At 62.2% G+C, this 15,004-nt stretch overlaps 3 protein-coding genes across 3 annotated transcripts; 2 read left to right on the plus strand and 1 right to left on the minus strand.

Annotated features, from left to right (window-relative positions):
• Positions 1-2,394: 2,394 nt before the first annotated feature.
• Positions 2,395-8,499, minus strand: CHLRE_17g743200v5 (uncharacterized protein). The gene is made up of 11 exons (XM_043072686.1): positions 8,236-8,499; positions 7,991-8,037; positions 7,797-7,916; positions 6,722-7,560; positions 6,289-6,609; positions 5,987-6,176; positions 5,326-5,832; positions 4,820-5,203; positions 4,250-4,512; positions 4,031-4,168; positions 2,395-3,942 (listed from the first exon to the last, which is right to left on the minus strand). Exons 1-11 carry the CDS (start codon positions 8,277-8,279, stop codon positions 3,433-3,435), a joined length of 3,363 nt encoding a protein of 1,120 aa, XP_042915145.1. The 5' UTR covers positions 8,280-8,499; the 3' UTR covers positions 2,395-3,432.
• Positions 8,500-8,639: 140 nt separating this feature from the next.
• On the plus strand, positions 8,640-11,234 carry CHLRE_17g743250v5 (uncharacterized protein). The gene is made up of 5 exons (XM_043072687.1): positions 8,640-9,101; positions 9,227-9,427; positions 9,573-9,823; positions 9,978-10,226; positions 10,433-11,234. The coding sequence occupies exons 1-5, from the start codon at positions 8,878-8,880 to the stop codon at positions 10,813-10,815; spliced, it is 1,308 nt and encodes a 435-aa protein (XP_042915146.1). The 5' UTR covers positions 8,640-8,877; the 3' UTR covers positions 10,816-11,234.
• Positions 11,235-11,369: 135 nt separating this feature from the next.
• CHLRE_17g743269v5 (uncharacterized protein) lies at positions 11,370-14,711 on the plus strand. The gene is made up of 5 exons (XM_043072688.1): positions 11,370-11,975; positions 12,064-12,279; positions 12,364-12,420; positions 13,084-13,924; positions 14,488-14,711. Exons 1-5 carry the CDS (start codon positions 11,442-11,444, stop codon positions 14,514-14,516), a joined length of 1,677 nt encoding a protein of 558 aa, XP_042915147.1. The 5' UTR covers positions 11,370-11,441; the 3' UTR covers positions 14,517-14,711.
• Positions 14,712-15,004: the final 293 nt, after the last annotated feature.

Consider the following 15,004-nt stretch of genomic DNA (forward strand, 5'->3'; position numbering starts at 1 on the left):
GTGGGCCTGGGTGGCAGCTGGGCGGGCCTGGGCGGCGGCTGGGCGGCCCTGGGCGGCGGCTGGGCGGCCCTGGGCGGCAGCTGGGCGGCAGCTGGGCGAGCCTGGGCAGAGCCTGGACAAGGGCTGGGCAGGAGCCACATACCAATGGGTTACCAGGAAGTTACCATTTTATCAAAGTTTACCGAGGTTTTACCGATCAGCCAACCCATACCAATCCTGACCGATGCTAACCGATGCTGACCATCGGTTTATCAGGGTGACCGCCCGGTAACCGCCCCCATACCGATCGGTTTAATAGGGGCTGGAACGGTAGGGCATGACAGGGCAGGCGTGCCTGTTCTGGGTGAACGACAGCCCGCCCGATGGCGAGTTGGTGCCCTCCATCCTGGTGCTGTACATCCCTGGCCCCGTACTGTGCCAGGCGGCAGCGGTACAGGCGGAGGCACTGCGCAACCAGGCGCGTGCCATGGTGGATGCGGAGGTGCTGAAGAAGCAGCCTCGCGGCCCCCTGAAGGAGCGTGGTGGTGTGACATACACAGCGGGGTACGGATGTGAGCATGTTTTCATTGGGGGTAGGGTAAAGTTACAGGACTTGAGATGCTGGGGTGCCATGCGCAGGTGCAGTGGTGAGGCATGGGGTATGGGTTAGTGTGAGGGCAGCGGGCTTTAGGAGGGCAAGATGAGCCTCCATCCATAACCTCCATTGATCTCACTCCACACTTACCCCCGTACAGGTACGCACACACTGCAGCCTCAGAGAAGGCCCGCGAGGCCATTGGCACCTATGGTGCAGCGGTGACAGCCCTGCTCATGGTGGTGTGGCCGTACCTGGTGCTGCTGGCAAGCGTGTCTGCCGTGGGCAACCCGGCAATCCTGTCGGTCCAGGCACCATGGGGCTTCATCCCCGTGGGCCTGGATTACTTCACGCACCCTCACATTGACAAGGACGATGCCACACACACCATTGTGTTCCTGACACTGTGGAAGGCGGCAAGTGGGCGGCAGGTGGGACGTGGGTGGGTGGGTGGTTGCGTTAACATTGGCTGGCTGGGGCTGGCTGAACCCAAGCCTGGGGGTTCTGATGCTAGGAGTGTGCTTGTAGTGGCTGGGATGGTGAAGGCTAATTGACCTGTGCCACCTGCACCACACCCTACACGCAGTGCAAGGACTTCACCAGCCCCAGGGAGCGTGGTCAGCATGTCAGCCGCAACATATTCACGTTTGGTGGCATCAGCGCATTCACGCGCTCATCGGACTGCGACCTGCTGGTCTTCGATGCGCGGCGTGTCGTGCATGGTGCGGACCTATGTGTGCCGCTTTACGCGGCAGAGGATGCGGTGGGGCGGCCGTGCGGGGTGACGATGGGCTCGGGTGTGGTGTCACGCATGACAGATGTGAAGGCTGGGCGGGCGGTGGCTCGCGGGTGGTTGGAGCTCGCGGCACAGGGCAGGTCAGCTGGGCGCGATGCTGCGAAGAAACTGGGAATGGAGTTTGAGCAGCGCATCCAGGAGAACGTCAGCCGTGGCCTTGGTGAGGTGCAGTCAGCGCTGGAGGAGCAGGGTGGCGGGTCCGGGCGGGCTTGATCTGTCATGCATGCGGTTCGAGGGTGGGTGGGTGGGTAGGTAGGTGTATGTGCATGGGAGCCAATGGATTAAATATGCATGCCCGACTGTCAAAGCCCAGCTGAGACGAGGCTCTTTATTGCAACATCAACGCTGTGCAGCTATAGCATGATAGCATGTGTGCGGCCAGGTCCTGTCAACGTGGCGGTCCTGCGCACTGAATATCAAAGTATACTGGATGGGCAGTATTAAGGCCATCGCTGAAAGGCCAGCGCTGAGCATGGTGCCGATGGGCCTGGGCCCCTTTGGATCTGGAGGGAGTGTGTGTTAAAGTCTGCATAGCCATGTAACACAGCAGGCTCCCATCTTCTGTCATGCGGGCTTCCTGCCATTGTTACAGTGTGCGGGGTGAGGTTGCTGTTGCCCCAGCCTACATCCCGGCTCCGGCACAGCAAAATATTCTGCCGCACGGGATGTGCCATTGTTACAGCGTGCGGGGTGAGGTTGCTGTTGCCCCAGCCTACGTCCCAGCTCCGGCACAGCAAAATATTCTGCCGCACGGGATGTGCCATTGTTACAGCGTGCGGGGTGAGGTTGCTGTTGCCCCAGCCTATGTCCCAGCTCCGGCACAGCTAAATATTCTGCCGCACGGGATGTGCCATTGTTACAGCGTGCGGGGTGAGGTTGCTGTTGCCCCAGCCTACGTCCCGGCTCCGGCACAGCAAAATATTCTGCCGCACGGGATGTGCCATTGTTACAGCGTGCGGGGTGAGGTTGCTGTTGCCCCAGCCTACGTCCCAGCTCCGGCACAGCTAAATATTCTGCCGCACGGGATGTGCCATTGTTACAGCGTGCGGGGTGAGCTTGCTGTTGCCCCCAGCCTACGTCCCAGCTCCGGCACAGCACTACTTGCTGACGCCGCTGCCCGCCACGGCATGCACATGCACAGGGCTGTACGCGTCGCAAGCACACAACATACTCCCAGCACCTACTCCAGCCCACCCTATTTGCTCACGTAAGTGTCACACAGGCTTCCTGCCTGCGCTCATTGCTTACTGCCGCAAGCAGTGCCATGCCTAGCTAACCTCGTCAGTATTAGAACTACTTGCGACTGCCGCTGCCCGCCACGGCATGCACATGCACAGGGCTGTACGCGTTGCAAGCACACAACATACGTTCAGCACCAGCCCGCCCTATTTGCTCACGTATGTGTCACACAGGCTTCCTGCCTGCGCTCATTGCCTACTGCTGCAAGCAGTGCCATGCCTAGCTAACCTCGTCAGTATTAGAACTGCTTGCTACCGCCGCTGCCCGCCGTGGCATGCACACGCACAGGGCTGTACGCGTCGCAAGCACACAACATACTCCCAGCACCTACTCCAGCCCGCCCTATTTGCTCACGTATGTGTCACGCAGGCTTCCTGCCTGCGCTCATTGCCTACTGCTGCAAGCAGTGCTGTGCCTACCTAACATTGTCAGTATTAGAATTACTTGCTACCGCCGCTGCCCGCCGTGGCATGCACACGCACAGGGCTGTACGCGTCGCAAGCACACAACATACTCCCAGCACCTACTCCAGCCCACCCTATTTGCTCACGTATGTGTCACACAGGCTTCCCGCCTGCGCTCATTGCCTACTGCTGCAAGCAGTGCCATGCCTAGGTAACCTTGTCAGTATTAGAACTACTTGCTACCGCCGCTGCCCGCCGTGGCATGCACACGCACAGGGCTGTACGCGTCGCAAGCACACAACATACTCCCAGCACCTACTCCGGCGCTCCCTATTTGCTCATATACACGTCACGCAGGCTTCCTGCCTACCTACTGCTGCAAGCAGTGCTGTGCCGAGCACACCTTGCGACCTGCGCTGCTACGGAAAAGGCCTGCTGACCCGGACGGCGTCTGCTACGGTGGGGTAAGGGAACAGGTTGCGCAGAATGTGCCAGTGCCGTGCCAGCGCAACCTGGACATTGGGGTTGCCCGGGTGCGGTTCGAGATGGCACGGCCATGGCACAATGGCTTCCGGTAGGTACCATGGACCAGTCTCCACGATGATGTTGGCAGGCCGCGATGCCACCACCGGGGCGAGAATCTGGTCGCAAATAGGCACCGACACTGCCCCAGCCTCCTCTTTCGTTGCTCCAGTGAACCACTCGGCCCGCACAAGTGCCCGCTCCGTGTCGTCAGCGCCCTTGTGCAGTACAACCTCAACAACACGCCCAAACCACCAGTCTGGCAGGTCGTTCGCCGCACGGCACATGAACCACGAGCCCCGAGAAAGCTTGACGCTGCCTACGTAAATCTCCTTCAGCATCCGCACGCTCTGAACAGTACTGCCCATTGCATGCTCCAGCCCAGCGCTCTCGTACAGGGCCTCCACCTGTTGGCATGAAACAACATAACATCTGTCCTTTAGCTATGTGAGGTTGCGCAGCAGCACCCTTGATACTCGCCCCCCAGGCCCTCACCTCCTTGCTCTCTGCGTCAAACCAGTCCCGCGAGCCGCTGAAGCGGCCCCAGTAGATTACGGGGTCTGCCTCAAAGAACTTGGCCTCATCCCACATGGTCGCCTCGCCCTCGTCAGGCACCTCCTCCTCCCCGTCCGCCTGAAGCATTGGATGCATGCAGTGTTGTTGTCAAGTCTAGACGAGAGCAACGGTGTGCAGCCACTGCACCAGGGGACTTACATCATGCCGGGCCTGAATGCGAAGCACTGGCGCCGCACGCCCTCCACGCGCCTCCTCCCCCACGTAGAGCTGGCGTTGAGCCTCCTTGTGCCGCTGCGGGGCGTTCACACTGGCGGGGTGCAGTTGCCGCAGACGCAGGCTGACCTCACGGTCCAGGGCCATGAAGAACATGGACATCTCCATGTGCCGCTTGCTGTGCGCCCAACGGCCCAGCTGCCCCCAGATGCTCTCAGGCTTGAACATGGAGTGCGTGAACAGAGGGCCTGCACCGCCGGAACCAAGATGCATGAGCATTTGTCTTCATGCAGTCACGAGACAGACTACCCCTTGCCCGAGCCTGCACCCACACCGATGCCAGCTCCCACACCCACGCACACGCCCATGCCCACGCCCATGCCCACACTCGCGCCCACACCCACACCCACACCCACACCCACACCCACGCCCACGCCCACGCCCACGCCCACGCCCACGCCCACGCCCACGCCCACACCCACGCCCACGCCCACACCCACACCCACGGCCACGCCCATGCCCACCCGCACCCATATCTGCACCACTAATGCTCACCCAGTTGCTCAATGCCGTCCACCAGGTGCATCAAGTTGTGCAGCTTGATGTCCAGTTCCGTCGCTGACATGTGGCGTTCGACCAGGCAGATGGCCTCCACAACAGCCGTCCGCAGCTGCCCAAGCTGTGAGCGCCGCTGGACCTTGTCCCACAGGCGAGAGCAAGCATTCACGACGGACAGCATGGCCGCCTCTAGCCGAGGCGGCATGCCAGCCTTCTTGACCGCATACGCACCAAAGGGACCAGCCAGGAGGAAGAAGGAGTGTGACTTGGCCTTCTTGCCCGCAGTGGTGAGGCGGGCCAGGCGCCCGGCAATGGCACGGGGAACGTTCGCTGCTATCACAGCTAGGGCCCCGCGGAAGTTCTCCACCACCTTGCCGGCACCTGCACATACGGTACCACGGCCGGGATGCAGGCATGGGCAGATCTCACACATCAAGCTAGCAAGGCCTTCACCCAACCACAGCAGTACCACACAGGACTCTTGTCATACCCCTCCTTCTCACCACGCCCACTGACGGTGGTGATGTCGTTCTTCTTGTCGTACTCCTCCATTGCCGCACTCCGCTTGCGGAACGACTGCACATACCGCACCACCGTGTCCCGCATGACGCCGTAGATGGTGTGCATGCCGTCGTAGTTGATGCCACCGATGGGGTCGAAGCTGTCCAGCTCGTACAGGGGAAACGCAAGGCCAATGGGGTCCTCCAGTGTAATCCTCCATGGAACCGGCACCAGCGAAGCACCGGGGGTGGGCGAGTTACATGCATACCACATCTCCGCCTTGGTGCGGCGGGCCGGTGGTGTTGCAAGGTTGGGGTCCACAGCAGGGCCCCGTCCCCGCACAGCGTGCTGCTGCCGCGGCTGCTGTGGCTGCTGCTGCCGCTGCTGCTGCTGGCGTCTCAGCCGCTTCGCCTCGTCCTCGGACTCCACCTCAACATCACTGTACTCACTGGCACTGCTGCTGCCGCCGTCGCTGCTGCTGCTGCTGCCGCTGTCGCTGGCACGGCCACCTGCGGCACCCTGGGCCCCACGCAGGCGCTTTCCCCCCCCCAGCGGCCGCGCCCGTCACAGGTGGTGCGGCCGCCGTGCGTTTCGCCCCGGGTGCGGCCGCACGTGTCCCATCACCTGGTGCAGTCGCACGCGTTGGCTGTGGTTTGGCCGCACCCGCGGCCGCCTGCTTCTTGGGTGGCTTCTTGGGTGGCTTCTTGGGGGGTGGGACGTGGCGCCCGACGAGGCTGGTTCGCAGCACATGCAGGCATGGCAGGTGCGCCGCGTTGTGCGGGTACACAGCCTTGCGCCCCACCACATGGCCCTCGTGCCAGCACTTGAAGCAGGCGCACTTGGCTGGCGAGCCCTGTCAAAATGCAATACGAGGTGCATATGATTATCACATGCACGCATGCATGCCTTTGCCTGGCAGTGTCTAATTCCTCGTCGCCATCCCTGATGAGCTTTACAAAACGCACCTTCATGCCCAGATGTTTGTGGAGCCCTCGGTAGTCGGAGATGAAGCTGATACACTTGACACGGCAGATGAAGAACTCGTTCTTGCTCGCATCCCACACCCGTATGCCGTACTTCTCCAGGAAGGCCAGCTCATCACGGATGAGTGCCATCATATGGTTGGGGTTGAGCGGGTCGGGCTTCTTGCTGCCGGGAGGCTTGACGTTGCCACCGATCAGGGACAGGAGTGTAGCGAATCCGAGGTGGTGGCGATTCTCCGGAGACGCGTTCACTGGCAGCAGGAGGTACGGGATACTGGACCGCTCGTGCTCATCCGCAGGCACCTGCGATCAACATGGAGCAGCAAACACGAGTCACACGGGGCTGTGTTGGGGTTCACCTGGTACACCGGCTTATAGCGAACCCATCTGCTACCATGGCCTCTCAGGCACTTACGATGAAGGGGTCCGACACCAACACCACCAGCAGATTGCGCGGATCCGCGGCGAACGCAGGATCCTTACGCAGAGCCTCCTTCACCAGCTCGCCATCAACCATGTCAAACATGGAGTCCGTTGATGCCTGGCTGTCCCGCTCGTCCTCTGCCTTCTCTTCCGGCGTCTTAGGAGGGATCGGATCGCCTGGGCGGCCAGCTGCGGCGTTGGCAGCCTGATGCGCCGCCACACGCTCCCGCTCACGGGCAGCAATGCGCTCCACCATGCGCGGGAACGCCTGACGCTGGCGCCAGCTGGAGAGGTCAGCGGCAATCTCCGGGTTGGCATACGCGCGCTCAACGTAGTTGGCGATGCTGCTGTACGTCACCTCGCGCGCCTGCTCGCGGCTTACCCCACACGCCTCCACCCCACCCCCCTGCGCCTTCACGATTCCGTGGCAGACGCTGGCGCTCTGATGTGCGCCACGGTATATAAAGCCGCACTTGCACATCTTGTAGCGATACAGCTGCGGCCAACGGCATGCTGGCTCCAGCACTGTCACCAGTGTGAGCACCTCCTTGAAGGTGCGGGGGATGTAACTAGCAATCTCCCGGTCCCGCTCACTAGCCCCTGGCCGATCCAGCGCATTGAACACCGATGCCAGCATTGCCTTGACAGATGACTCGGTGGTGGTTGGTGATGCCTCTCGCTGCGCCAGTGCTCGCACGCACACATCAAGGAGGAAGGAGCGGATGTCAGGGTCGATCGGCACCTGAGGGATGCGGACTGACTCGAAGCGAGGAATTCTCTCAGCACCATCCTTGCCAGGAAGCCTTGACTCGTACAGCCGCCGCTCCTCGTCTGTGGGGCACCAGGGAAGGGTACCAGCCACATGTCGGGATGGGGGAACAACTGCGTATCCTTATGTGCCACTCTGAACGCATTTTACCTCCTGCCACCCACACACATCGACACACCCACCGCCCCAGACCCACCTCCCTGCCTCCTGACCCGCAGCCCAACCTCACCGCCACCCCACCTGGCTGCTTCCGCGCCCCGGGCTAGACTCGCCCCACTACACGGTTACAGCCACCCACCAATTTCCGGAATTCCAGGCAACTCAAACTCCTGCGGTTGCAACGCGTCGCGAAGTGCGGCTGCTGCTGCAGGGGGGATTCCAAGCTCTTCAAGCTCCTGTGCGCCAGCCGGCTGCACACCTGCGAGCAGGGTAAGCGCGGCCAGGTGAGCATGTGAAGCAAAAGCCCACATTGCCAGGCTATGCACAACTCACCAGCACCTGGAATCTCCAAGGCCGGATCGCCGTCCTGACCATCAGCCCTGGGGCTGACAGGCCCAGCATCATCAGGCGGCGGTGAGGGAGACGGGGCAGCCTGGCCCGCCACACCTGGGCCACGATGCCCTGCTGCAACAGGACTGAAGCGCCCAAAGCCCCTTCTTCGCAGATGCGGGACTCTGAGAAGAGGTGAGTCTACCGCCTGCTGCTGCGGTGAACCTGGAAGAGGCCAAAATGCTGGCCTGTCCCTTGCCGGCGTATCTGGCAAGGCTGATAAGTCATCCATTAGACCCAACACATATTATGGATCATTCCTTGACAGGTGCAAGCCACTCGGTGTTCAATGACATAACACAACACGGCCGCCACATCGAGGACATGTTTGCTGTTTCGCCAGTGTTTTCAAGTGGGTATCGCGCTGCAGTATACTGTAGCATTGGTCAATTACCAATGCTTGCACCTCGTGATACCCGGAGCTAAGAACTAGAGAAGAACGGAATCGGAGGAAGTCCATGCAGGTCGCTTGAATTTTGCAGGCCTAGTTCACTTAGTAGTCTCTCCTTCACGCACACACATATACACACACTTTGTATACGTATCTGCGTTACCTCAATTACACTGAACACCGCCAGGTCTATCGACGGTTCAAAATGACCCGACCGGGCCTGCGCGACAATCGGTTTGAAGAAGAACTAGACGGACACTATGAAGGCGCATATGGCAACGATAGGGAATACGTGCGCGGCGTCCCTGCGCCGCGTGGAGTCGGTCTTGCGCCCGTTGACCGTGACCGCGCACAAACGACAGGCCTGGCCAGGCGTCCGCTAGGGGGCTACGGCTTCGGCCCTGGGCTCGCCATCACTAATGAGGAGTTCTTTGCAAAAATGGATAAGGAGGTGCACTCAGCGTTCAGTGACAGCAACCTGTCCAAGCTGCGCAACTGCCTGAACCAGCAGGGTGAGGGCCTGGTCTGGCTCGAAGACTACATGTTCTACAGCTACAAGAAGTTTGGCCGCGACGACGTGCGCAAGCTCCTTGGCAACGTGCTGGAGCCGAAGGCGCTCGTGGAGATCGTGCTGCGTGCATACGGGCCTGTGTTCGAGCGCATGTGAGTCCACCAATTACATATCTTTCTAGGGGATGAGCAGATAACACTTCCGTTGGTGCTGCCGTTCAAACTTGGGGCAATCCAACATGTCCGAGTACTCTTGTGCCCCTGTCCCCCTGTCGTAGGGACGCGGCTGCTGACAACGAGCCTAAGAAGAAGAAGCAGAAGGTCAAGGTCACCAAGGAGGGCAAGCGCCAGCTGCTCCTGGAGGAGGCGAAGATGGTGGCTCCTGACGCCATTGTCAAGGATGGCCGCTTCCTGCCGCTGTGGATCAAGACGAAGGTCCTGACGAAAGTGTGCTGGCTGAGCCAGTCATACGCGCTTATGTGAGCTGGGATGGTGGGGATGTGCAGGGAAGGGAGACGAGTTATTGTGCCAGCGCCTAGCACGTAAGACGACTGCCTGCTTTGACTTGATACATGGGCCCCATCTGACTACAACATCCCCCCCTCGCTTTTGTTTTGGACATAGCTGCGGCAGTGCAGGCATCAAGTGGAGCGACTTCAGCCACGCTTTCCGCGAGAAGGGAAGCAAGGGCGCGGGCCGGTACGACGTCTACGCGCTGCTGCGCGGCTGGTTGAATGCCGTGATTATGGAGGTGACTGACAACAAGGACCTCGGCCTTGAGTTCATTCACATGGACCCCAATGAGCCGGTGGCTAGTGCCGTCTGGGCCAAGCTGGAGAGCATGGTGGAGACTTACACGACCAACTACCAGGCCGGTGAGCACGAGTCTGTGTGGTGCTGGTGGAGGGGCATGCCATTCTCGAGTCTGTGTCAAGGCAGTGCTGCTGGTTGGTTGATTGTAATTACCAGCTCCAACCAAATGGAGGGTATGCCGTTCACACCCAGCCATATCCCATTCCCACCCGACAGAGAGCGTCTGGGGCGGCGACTACAAACTGGCGGCCTTCGTGGCTCCCAAGGAGAAGCAGGAGGGCATGACAGAGGCAGAGAAGCGCCAGGTGATGAAGGACAACGCCAACGCCCTGCATGTGCGCTGGTGGGCGTACGTGCAGTCCAAGAACCCGCCGCTGCTGGCGCGCATGTACAACTTCGACAACGACCCTGCACCGGGCACAACTCCGGCGCCGTGCCTGGGGGGTGCCCCTACACCAGTGACAGGTGCGCATGCTGTCGTGGGTTTGCTGCACCTAGGTTGCAGGATTGCAGGGGTGCTGTTTTGGGTTGCAGAACATCCAGGCAGGATTGCAGCGGTGCTGCAGGGTTACTGGACCTGGGCTGCAGGGCTGGGCCTGGATTGCAGGATTAACATGCACCGAGCCTGCTGCTATACACAATACATTAACTACTTCGTTGGTTCTTTACAGGAGCGCAAGAGCAGCGGCAGGGGCAGGAGCCTGTGGGACCGGCGACTGCGGCAGGCGGCAACCTGACGGCACCAGCGGCTGGCGCTGCAGCAGCTGTGACTGGCGCCGAGGCAGCTGTGACTGGTGCTGCGGCAGCTGTGACTGGTGCTGCAGCAGCTGCAACTGGTGCTGCGGCAGCTGTGACTGGCGCTGCGGCGGCTGTGACTGGCGCTGAGGCACCTGTGACTGGTGCTGCGGCGGCTGTGACTGGTGCTGCGGCAGCTGCAACTGGCGCCGAGGCAGCTGTGACTGGTGCTGAGGCAGCTGGGCAGACTGGAAATGAGGAGGCTGCTGGCAGGCGTCAGGGTGCCCGCCGGCGGCTGCCCGCCGTGCGCAGGACATGAACAGGGATGTAGGGCCATGGCATAAGGGAGGGTTAAGCATCCATGTGGCACAGACGGCTTGACATGACCAGGGATGCGGGGGTAATGCACAAGGGAGGGTAGGCTTCCAGGTGGCACTGACGGCTTGACATGACCAGGGATGCAGGGGCAATGCGCAAGGGAGGGTAGGCTTCCAGGTGGCACCGACGGCTTGACATGACCAGGGATGCAGGGGCAATGCACAAGGGAGGGTAGGCTTTCAGGTGGCACCGACGGCTTGACATGACCAGGGATGCAGGGGCAATGCACAAGGGAGGGTAGGCTTCCAGGTGGTACTGACGGCTTGACCTAGAGCATGCGTCGCGGAGTGGCGAACAGGTGGTTAACACTGCTGTCTGAGGTAACAATGCAGGTTACATGAGTTGTAAGCGATGACAATGCCTTGTGACCTCGGCGCATGGTATGCCTTTACCAGGGGGTTACCTCGCTACATAGTCAGGGCCTGCGGATCGTTAGGGGGTCGTTACAGGGTGCACCCCGTAACGATCAACTATGATGGTGAAGTGTATGGTAACGACCATTTTGCTGCCATAGGGCTGTTCTGCCGCGCGTCCAACACCCGTGTCCATCCGGACAAGAGCAAGGCCATGGGCCTTGGCAGGTTTGCGCACCTGACGGGCCCTTGCCCACACACGGGGGTGCCGTTTACCACTGGCGCCGTGACGCACCTGGGTGTGCCCCTGTCGTGGGACTCGGATGCGGCTGCAGCTGACTTGTACACCCGGCGGGCTCGCGGCATGGCGTTTGTGGCGCGTCTGTGGGCTGCCCTGTCTCTGACTCTCGTTGGCCGTGTGCACATTGCAAAGCAGGTGCTGGCGGCAAAGCTGGCCTACCACTTCAGCTTCCTCAACCCGTCGCCTGCGCAGCTGAAGGAACTCACCGACCTGGTGGACCACTTTGCTGCGCCCTCCATGCACGCTGAGGACGCCAGCCTGGTGTCGCATGGGAACCCGCTCCTGCTGCCCAAGCGGGAAACGGCCTGTCTGCCGTACAAGGATGGGGGTGTCAACCACGTCGACCTGCCTGCATTCCTGTCTGCCGTGCAAGCTAAGACTTTCGCCCTCCTTGCCCAGCCAGGCCGGCAACCCTGGAAGACGCTCACCCGGGCGCTGCTTACCCATGTGCGCCCGGACTCCGCCACCACGTGGGCGTGGGTGTACAGCGACGCGCCAGCGCCAGCGGGGCTGCCTGCCCGGCTGGCGACCGCAGTCGGCCACGAGCGTTGCGCCCCAGGCAGCGGCGCCGCCAGTGACGGACGCGGGCTTCATGCTGGGGGACCGCATGGGTATGTGGGCCTCAGGCCCGCGGGGGGCGGGCGCGCTGCTGTGGAGCACTTTGCGGGCCACCTTCTTGTACGCCGTCTGGTGTGCGTACTGGTCCCGCGACCCTGCTAAGCAGACGTCGGAGCATGTGGTTCGGGAGGTGGTCAGTGAGCTGCGCAGGGTGATGCAGCTGCGTTTCACTGCCGCCACGCTAACCCCTGAAACCCTGTCGGCTCTGCCCACTCAGCTTCTCACCGCGCAGCTCAAGGCGGCTAAGCTGGAGCACTTTGTTGCCATCTGGACGGCGGGTGGCGCGCTTTGTGAAGTGGAGGAGGTTCAGGGCGCTGGCGTGGCGTATTATCGTCATCAGCTTATCTGGCGCCCCATGTGTCATAGCTCTGGCTGGCGTTGCAGCGCCTGGGCGGCTGTGGGCCTTCCTGCACAGCGCGTCTTGCAGCGGGCTGGAGCCCGATTAGTCAGCGCCACATCTGGCCCGTTTAGTTTTCTGCTTGTGTCTCCTCTGCCAGTTCTCCTGGGGTGTTGCTCAAGCAACCGACTTGTGGGGGTGGGGTGGGTTACGGCGGGTCGAGTGATGGTAGCACTGGTGTTTTCCTTTCTGGCGCGCGGTGGTGGTGGTTCTTGCGGTTAGGCTGTGGTGTAGGTTGGTGCTTGGGTTAGGTCTGGCGGTGTTTTTGTGCAACCCCTCCCGGGGGGCGGGGGGGCCAGCCTCCTGCTCTGTCTGCCGGGTCGGGGTGGGGTGGGGTGGGATGGATGGGGGTGGTTGGTGGCGGTTTCGAGGTGTTTGCTTTCCGTTTTCTTCTCTTTTCTTCTCTTCTTGCCCTGTCAGGGTTCTGGTCTCGGGGACCAGGCTGCTTTCAGGCAGCAGGGGGGCAGCGCGTCTGCCCCTGTTCAACCTTGTAAGGATGATTCCTCAAAAAAAAACGTGCGGAGCGCGGGTGTGGAACAGCATCCACCGCAGCCAGCCACTCAGCCGCCAGCGGCGCCGCCACAGTGGCGGGTTAGCCTGGACCAGCTGTGGGTGGCTAATGCTGCGGGGGCTGTGTCCTACGTCCACTACACGGGGCGGCTCTTGGAGCCTGGACCTGGCGTGCTGCCCCCGGCGGTGGATGGGGCGTGGCAGCCTGCCTGTGTGCTGCAGCATCGCAAGCCGCGGCACCTGTGGACCTTTGAAGAGCGGGCGGCGTACGATGCAGCATCACCAGGGGACCGGGCGGGGGCGTGGCCTCGGGCGCCGTACTTCCTGGCGCCGGAGGCTGGGGTGGTGGTGCACCCGGAGAACTGCCGGATTGCGGGTGTCAGCTTAGCGGACTACACGGTGCGGGACGTGCGGCGGGCCATCACCGCGGCTAACCCGGCCGCACCTCCGGCTCCGGCCCGCCCCGCAGCCATGCCGTGCCCGGCGCCAGCACAGCAGGCGGGGGGTTCGGGGACCCAGCCGGCGGCACAGTCGCGGCTGGCGGAGCGGGAGGCGGAGTGGCAGCGTGCAGCGGCGCAGCTGACCACCACGGCGGCGCAGCACTTCAACAATAACCCGGTGGCTCTGGACCCCTGGCTCCACCGCACCTCTGCGGCAGCCGGGCTGCAGAACACGCCGGCGAGAGAACTGCAGTCGTATGCGTCCCCGTTCCAGCACTCGGGTGAGGGGCCGCGGCGTTCCGCGCGGCTGCAGGAGCAGGCGGCGGGCGGGGCGGGACCTAGCACGGGGCCTGCCACGGCGGCGGCGGCAGCAGCGGCGGCGGTGGAGGGCGACCCTCGCATGCCGCCCCCGGATGCGTCCCTTCTGCGGGGTACGTGGCGGAGGCTGTGGGACAGTCACGCTAGTCGGGGGGCAAAGGTGCTGGTGTACCGGCTACAACATGCTTACCTGCCTTGCGGGCTGTACAGGGCGGGCAAGGGAATTCGTCCACGGGTGACCACGGGGTGCGGGGGGTTGGGGGCGCACTGTCCTCACCCCGCCTGCGGGCCACCTGGCCCGCGGGCGTGGGCCAGCCTGACGCACATCTTCCTGGAGTGTCCAGCTTATGTGCAGGCGAGGACGTGGCTACAGCAGCTGTGGGCCTGCGTTGCGCCCCAGGCAGCGGCGCCGCCAGTGACGGACGCGGGCTTCATGCTGGGGGACCGCATGGGTATGTGGGCCTCAGGCCCGCGGGGGGCGGGCGCGCTGCTGTGGAGCACTTTGCGGGCCACCTTCTTGTACGCCGTCTGGTGTGCGTACTGGTCCCGCGAGCCTGCTAAGCAGACGTCGGAGCATGTGGTTCGGGAGGTGGTCAGCGAGCTGCGCAGGGTGATGCAGCTGCGTTTCACTGCCGCCACGCTAACCCCTGAAACCATGTCGGCTCTGCCCACACAGCTTCTCACCGCGCAGCTCAAGGCGGCTAAGCTGGAGCACTTTGTTGCCATCTGGACGGCGGGTGGCGCGCTTTGTGAAGTGGAGGAGGTTCAGGTAGTTCAGGGTGGGTCACCGAAGTTGAACTTGCGGCTGACGCTTGCATCACCTGTGCAGGCCCCCTAGTTTTCCTTTTGGGCGGCGTTTCTTTCCAAGCGCTGGCGTGGTGTACTATCGTCATCAGCTGATCTGGCGCCCATGTGTTTTAGCTCTGGCTGGCGTCGCAGCGCCTGGGCGGCTGTGGGCCTTCCTGCACAGCGCGTCTTGCAGCGGGCTGGAGCCCACTTAGTCAGCGCCACATCTGGCCCGTTTAGTCTTCTGCTTGTGTCTCCTCTGCCGGTTCTCCTGGGGTGTTGCTTAAGCAACCGACTTGTGGGGGTGGGGTGGGTTTGGGCGGGGCGAGTGCGTAGCGCTGGTGTTTCCTTTTCTTTTTTTTTTTAGGAATCATCCTTACAAGGTTGAACAGGGGCAGACGCGCTGC

Source organism: Chlamydomonas reinhardtii, chromosome 17, assembly GCF_000002595.2.
Source record: "Chlamydomonas reinhardtii strain CC-503 cw92 mt+ chromosome 17, whole genome shotgun sequence".
Taxonomy (NCBI): domain Eukaryota; kingdom Viridiplantae; phylum Chlorophyta; class Chlorophyceae; order Chlamydomonadales; family Chlamydomonadaceae; genus Chlamydomonas; species Chlamydomonas reinhardtii.

Coding starts and splice junctions, on each gene's coding strand:
- CHLRE_17g743200v5 (XM_043072686.1), bottom strand. CDS start 8,279: ATGGATGACTTATCAGCCTTGCCAGATACGCCGGCAAGGGACAG. Junction 7,561..7,796: donor GCCTGGAATTCCGGAAATTG/GTGGGTGGCTGT, acceptor GGTGCCCCACAG/ACGAGGAGCGGCGGCTGTAC. Junction 4,169..4,249: donor GCATTCAGGCCCGGCATGAT/GTAAGTCCCCTG, acceptor CCAATGCTTCAG/GCGGACGGGGAGGAGGAGGT.
- CHLRE_17g743250v5 (XM_043072687.1), top strand. CDS start 8,878: ATGGATAAGGAGGTGCACTCAGCGTTCAGTGACAGCAACCTGTCCAAG. Junction 9,102..9,226: donor GGGCCTGTGTTCGAGCGCAT/GTGAGTCCACCA, acceptor CCCCTGTCGTAG/GGACGCGGCTGCTGACAACG. Junction 10,227..10,432: donor TGCCCCTACACCAGTGACAG/GTGCGCATGCTG, acceptor GGTTCTTTACAG/GAGCGCAAGAGCAGCGGCAG.
- CHLRE_17g743269v5 (XM_043072688.1), top strand. CDS start 11,442: ATGGGCCTTGGCAGGTTTGCGCACCTGACGGGCCCTTGCCCACACACG. Junction 12,280..12,363: donor AGCATGTGGTTCGGGAGGTG/GTCAGTGAGCTG, acceptor CTGCCCACTCAG/CTTCTCACCGCGCAGCTCAA. Junction 13,925..14,487: donor GGATGCGTCCCTTCTGCGGG/GTACGTGGCGGA, acceptor CTGCCCACACAG/CTTCTCACCGCGCAGCTCAA.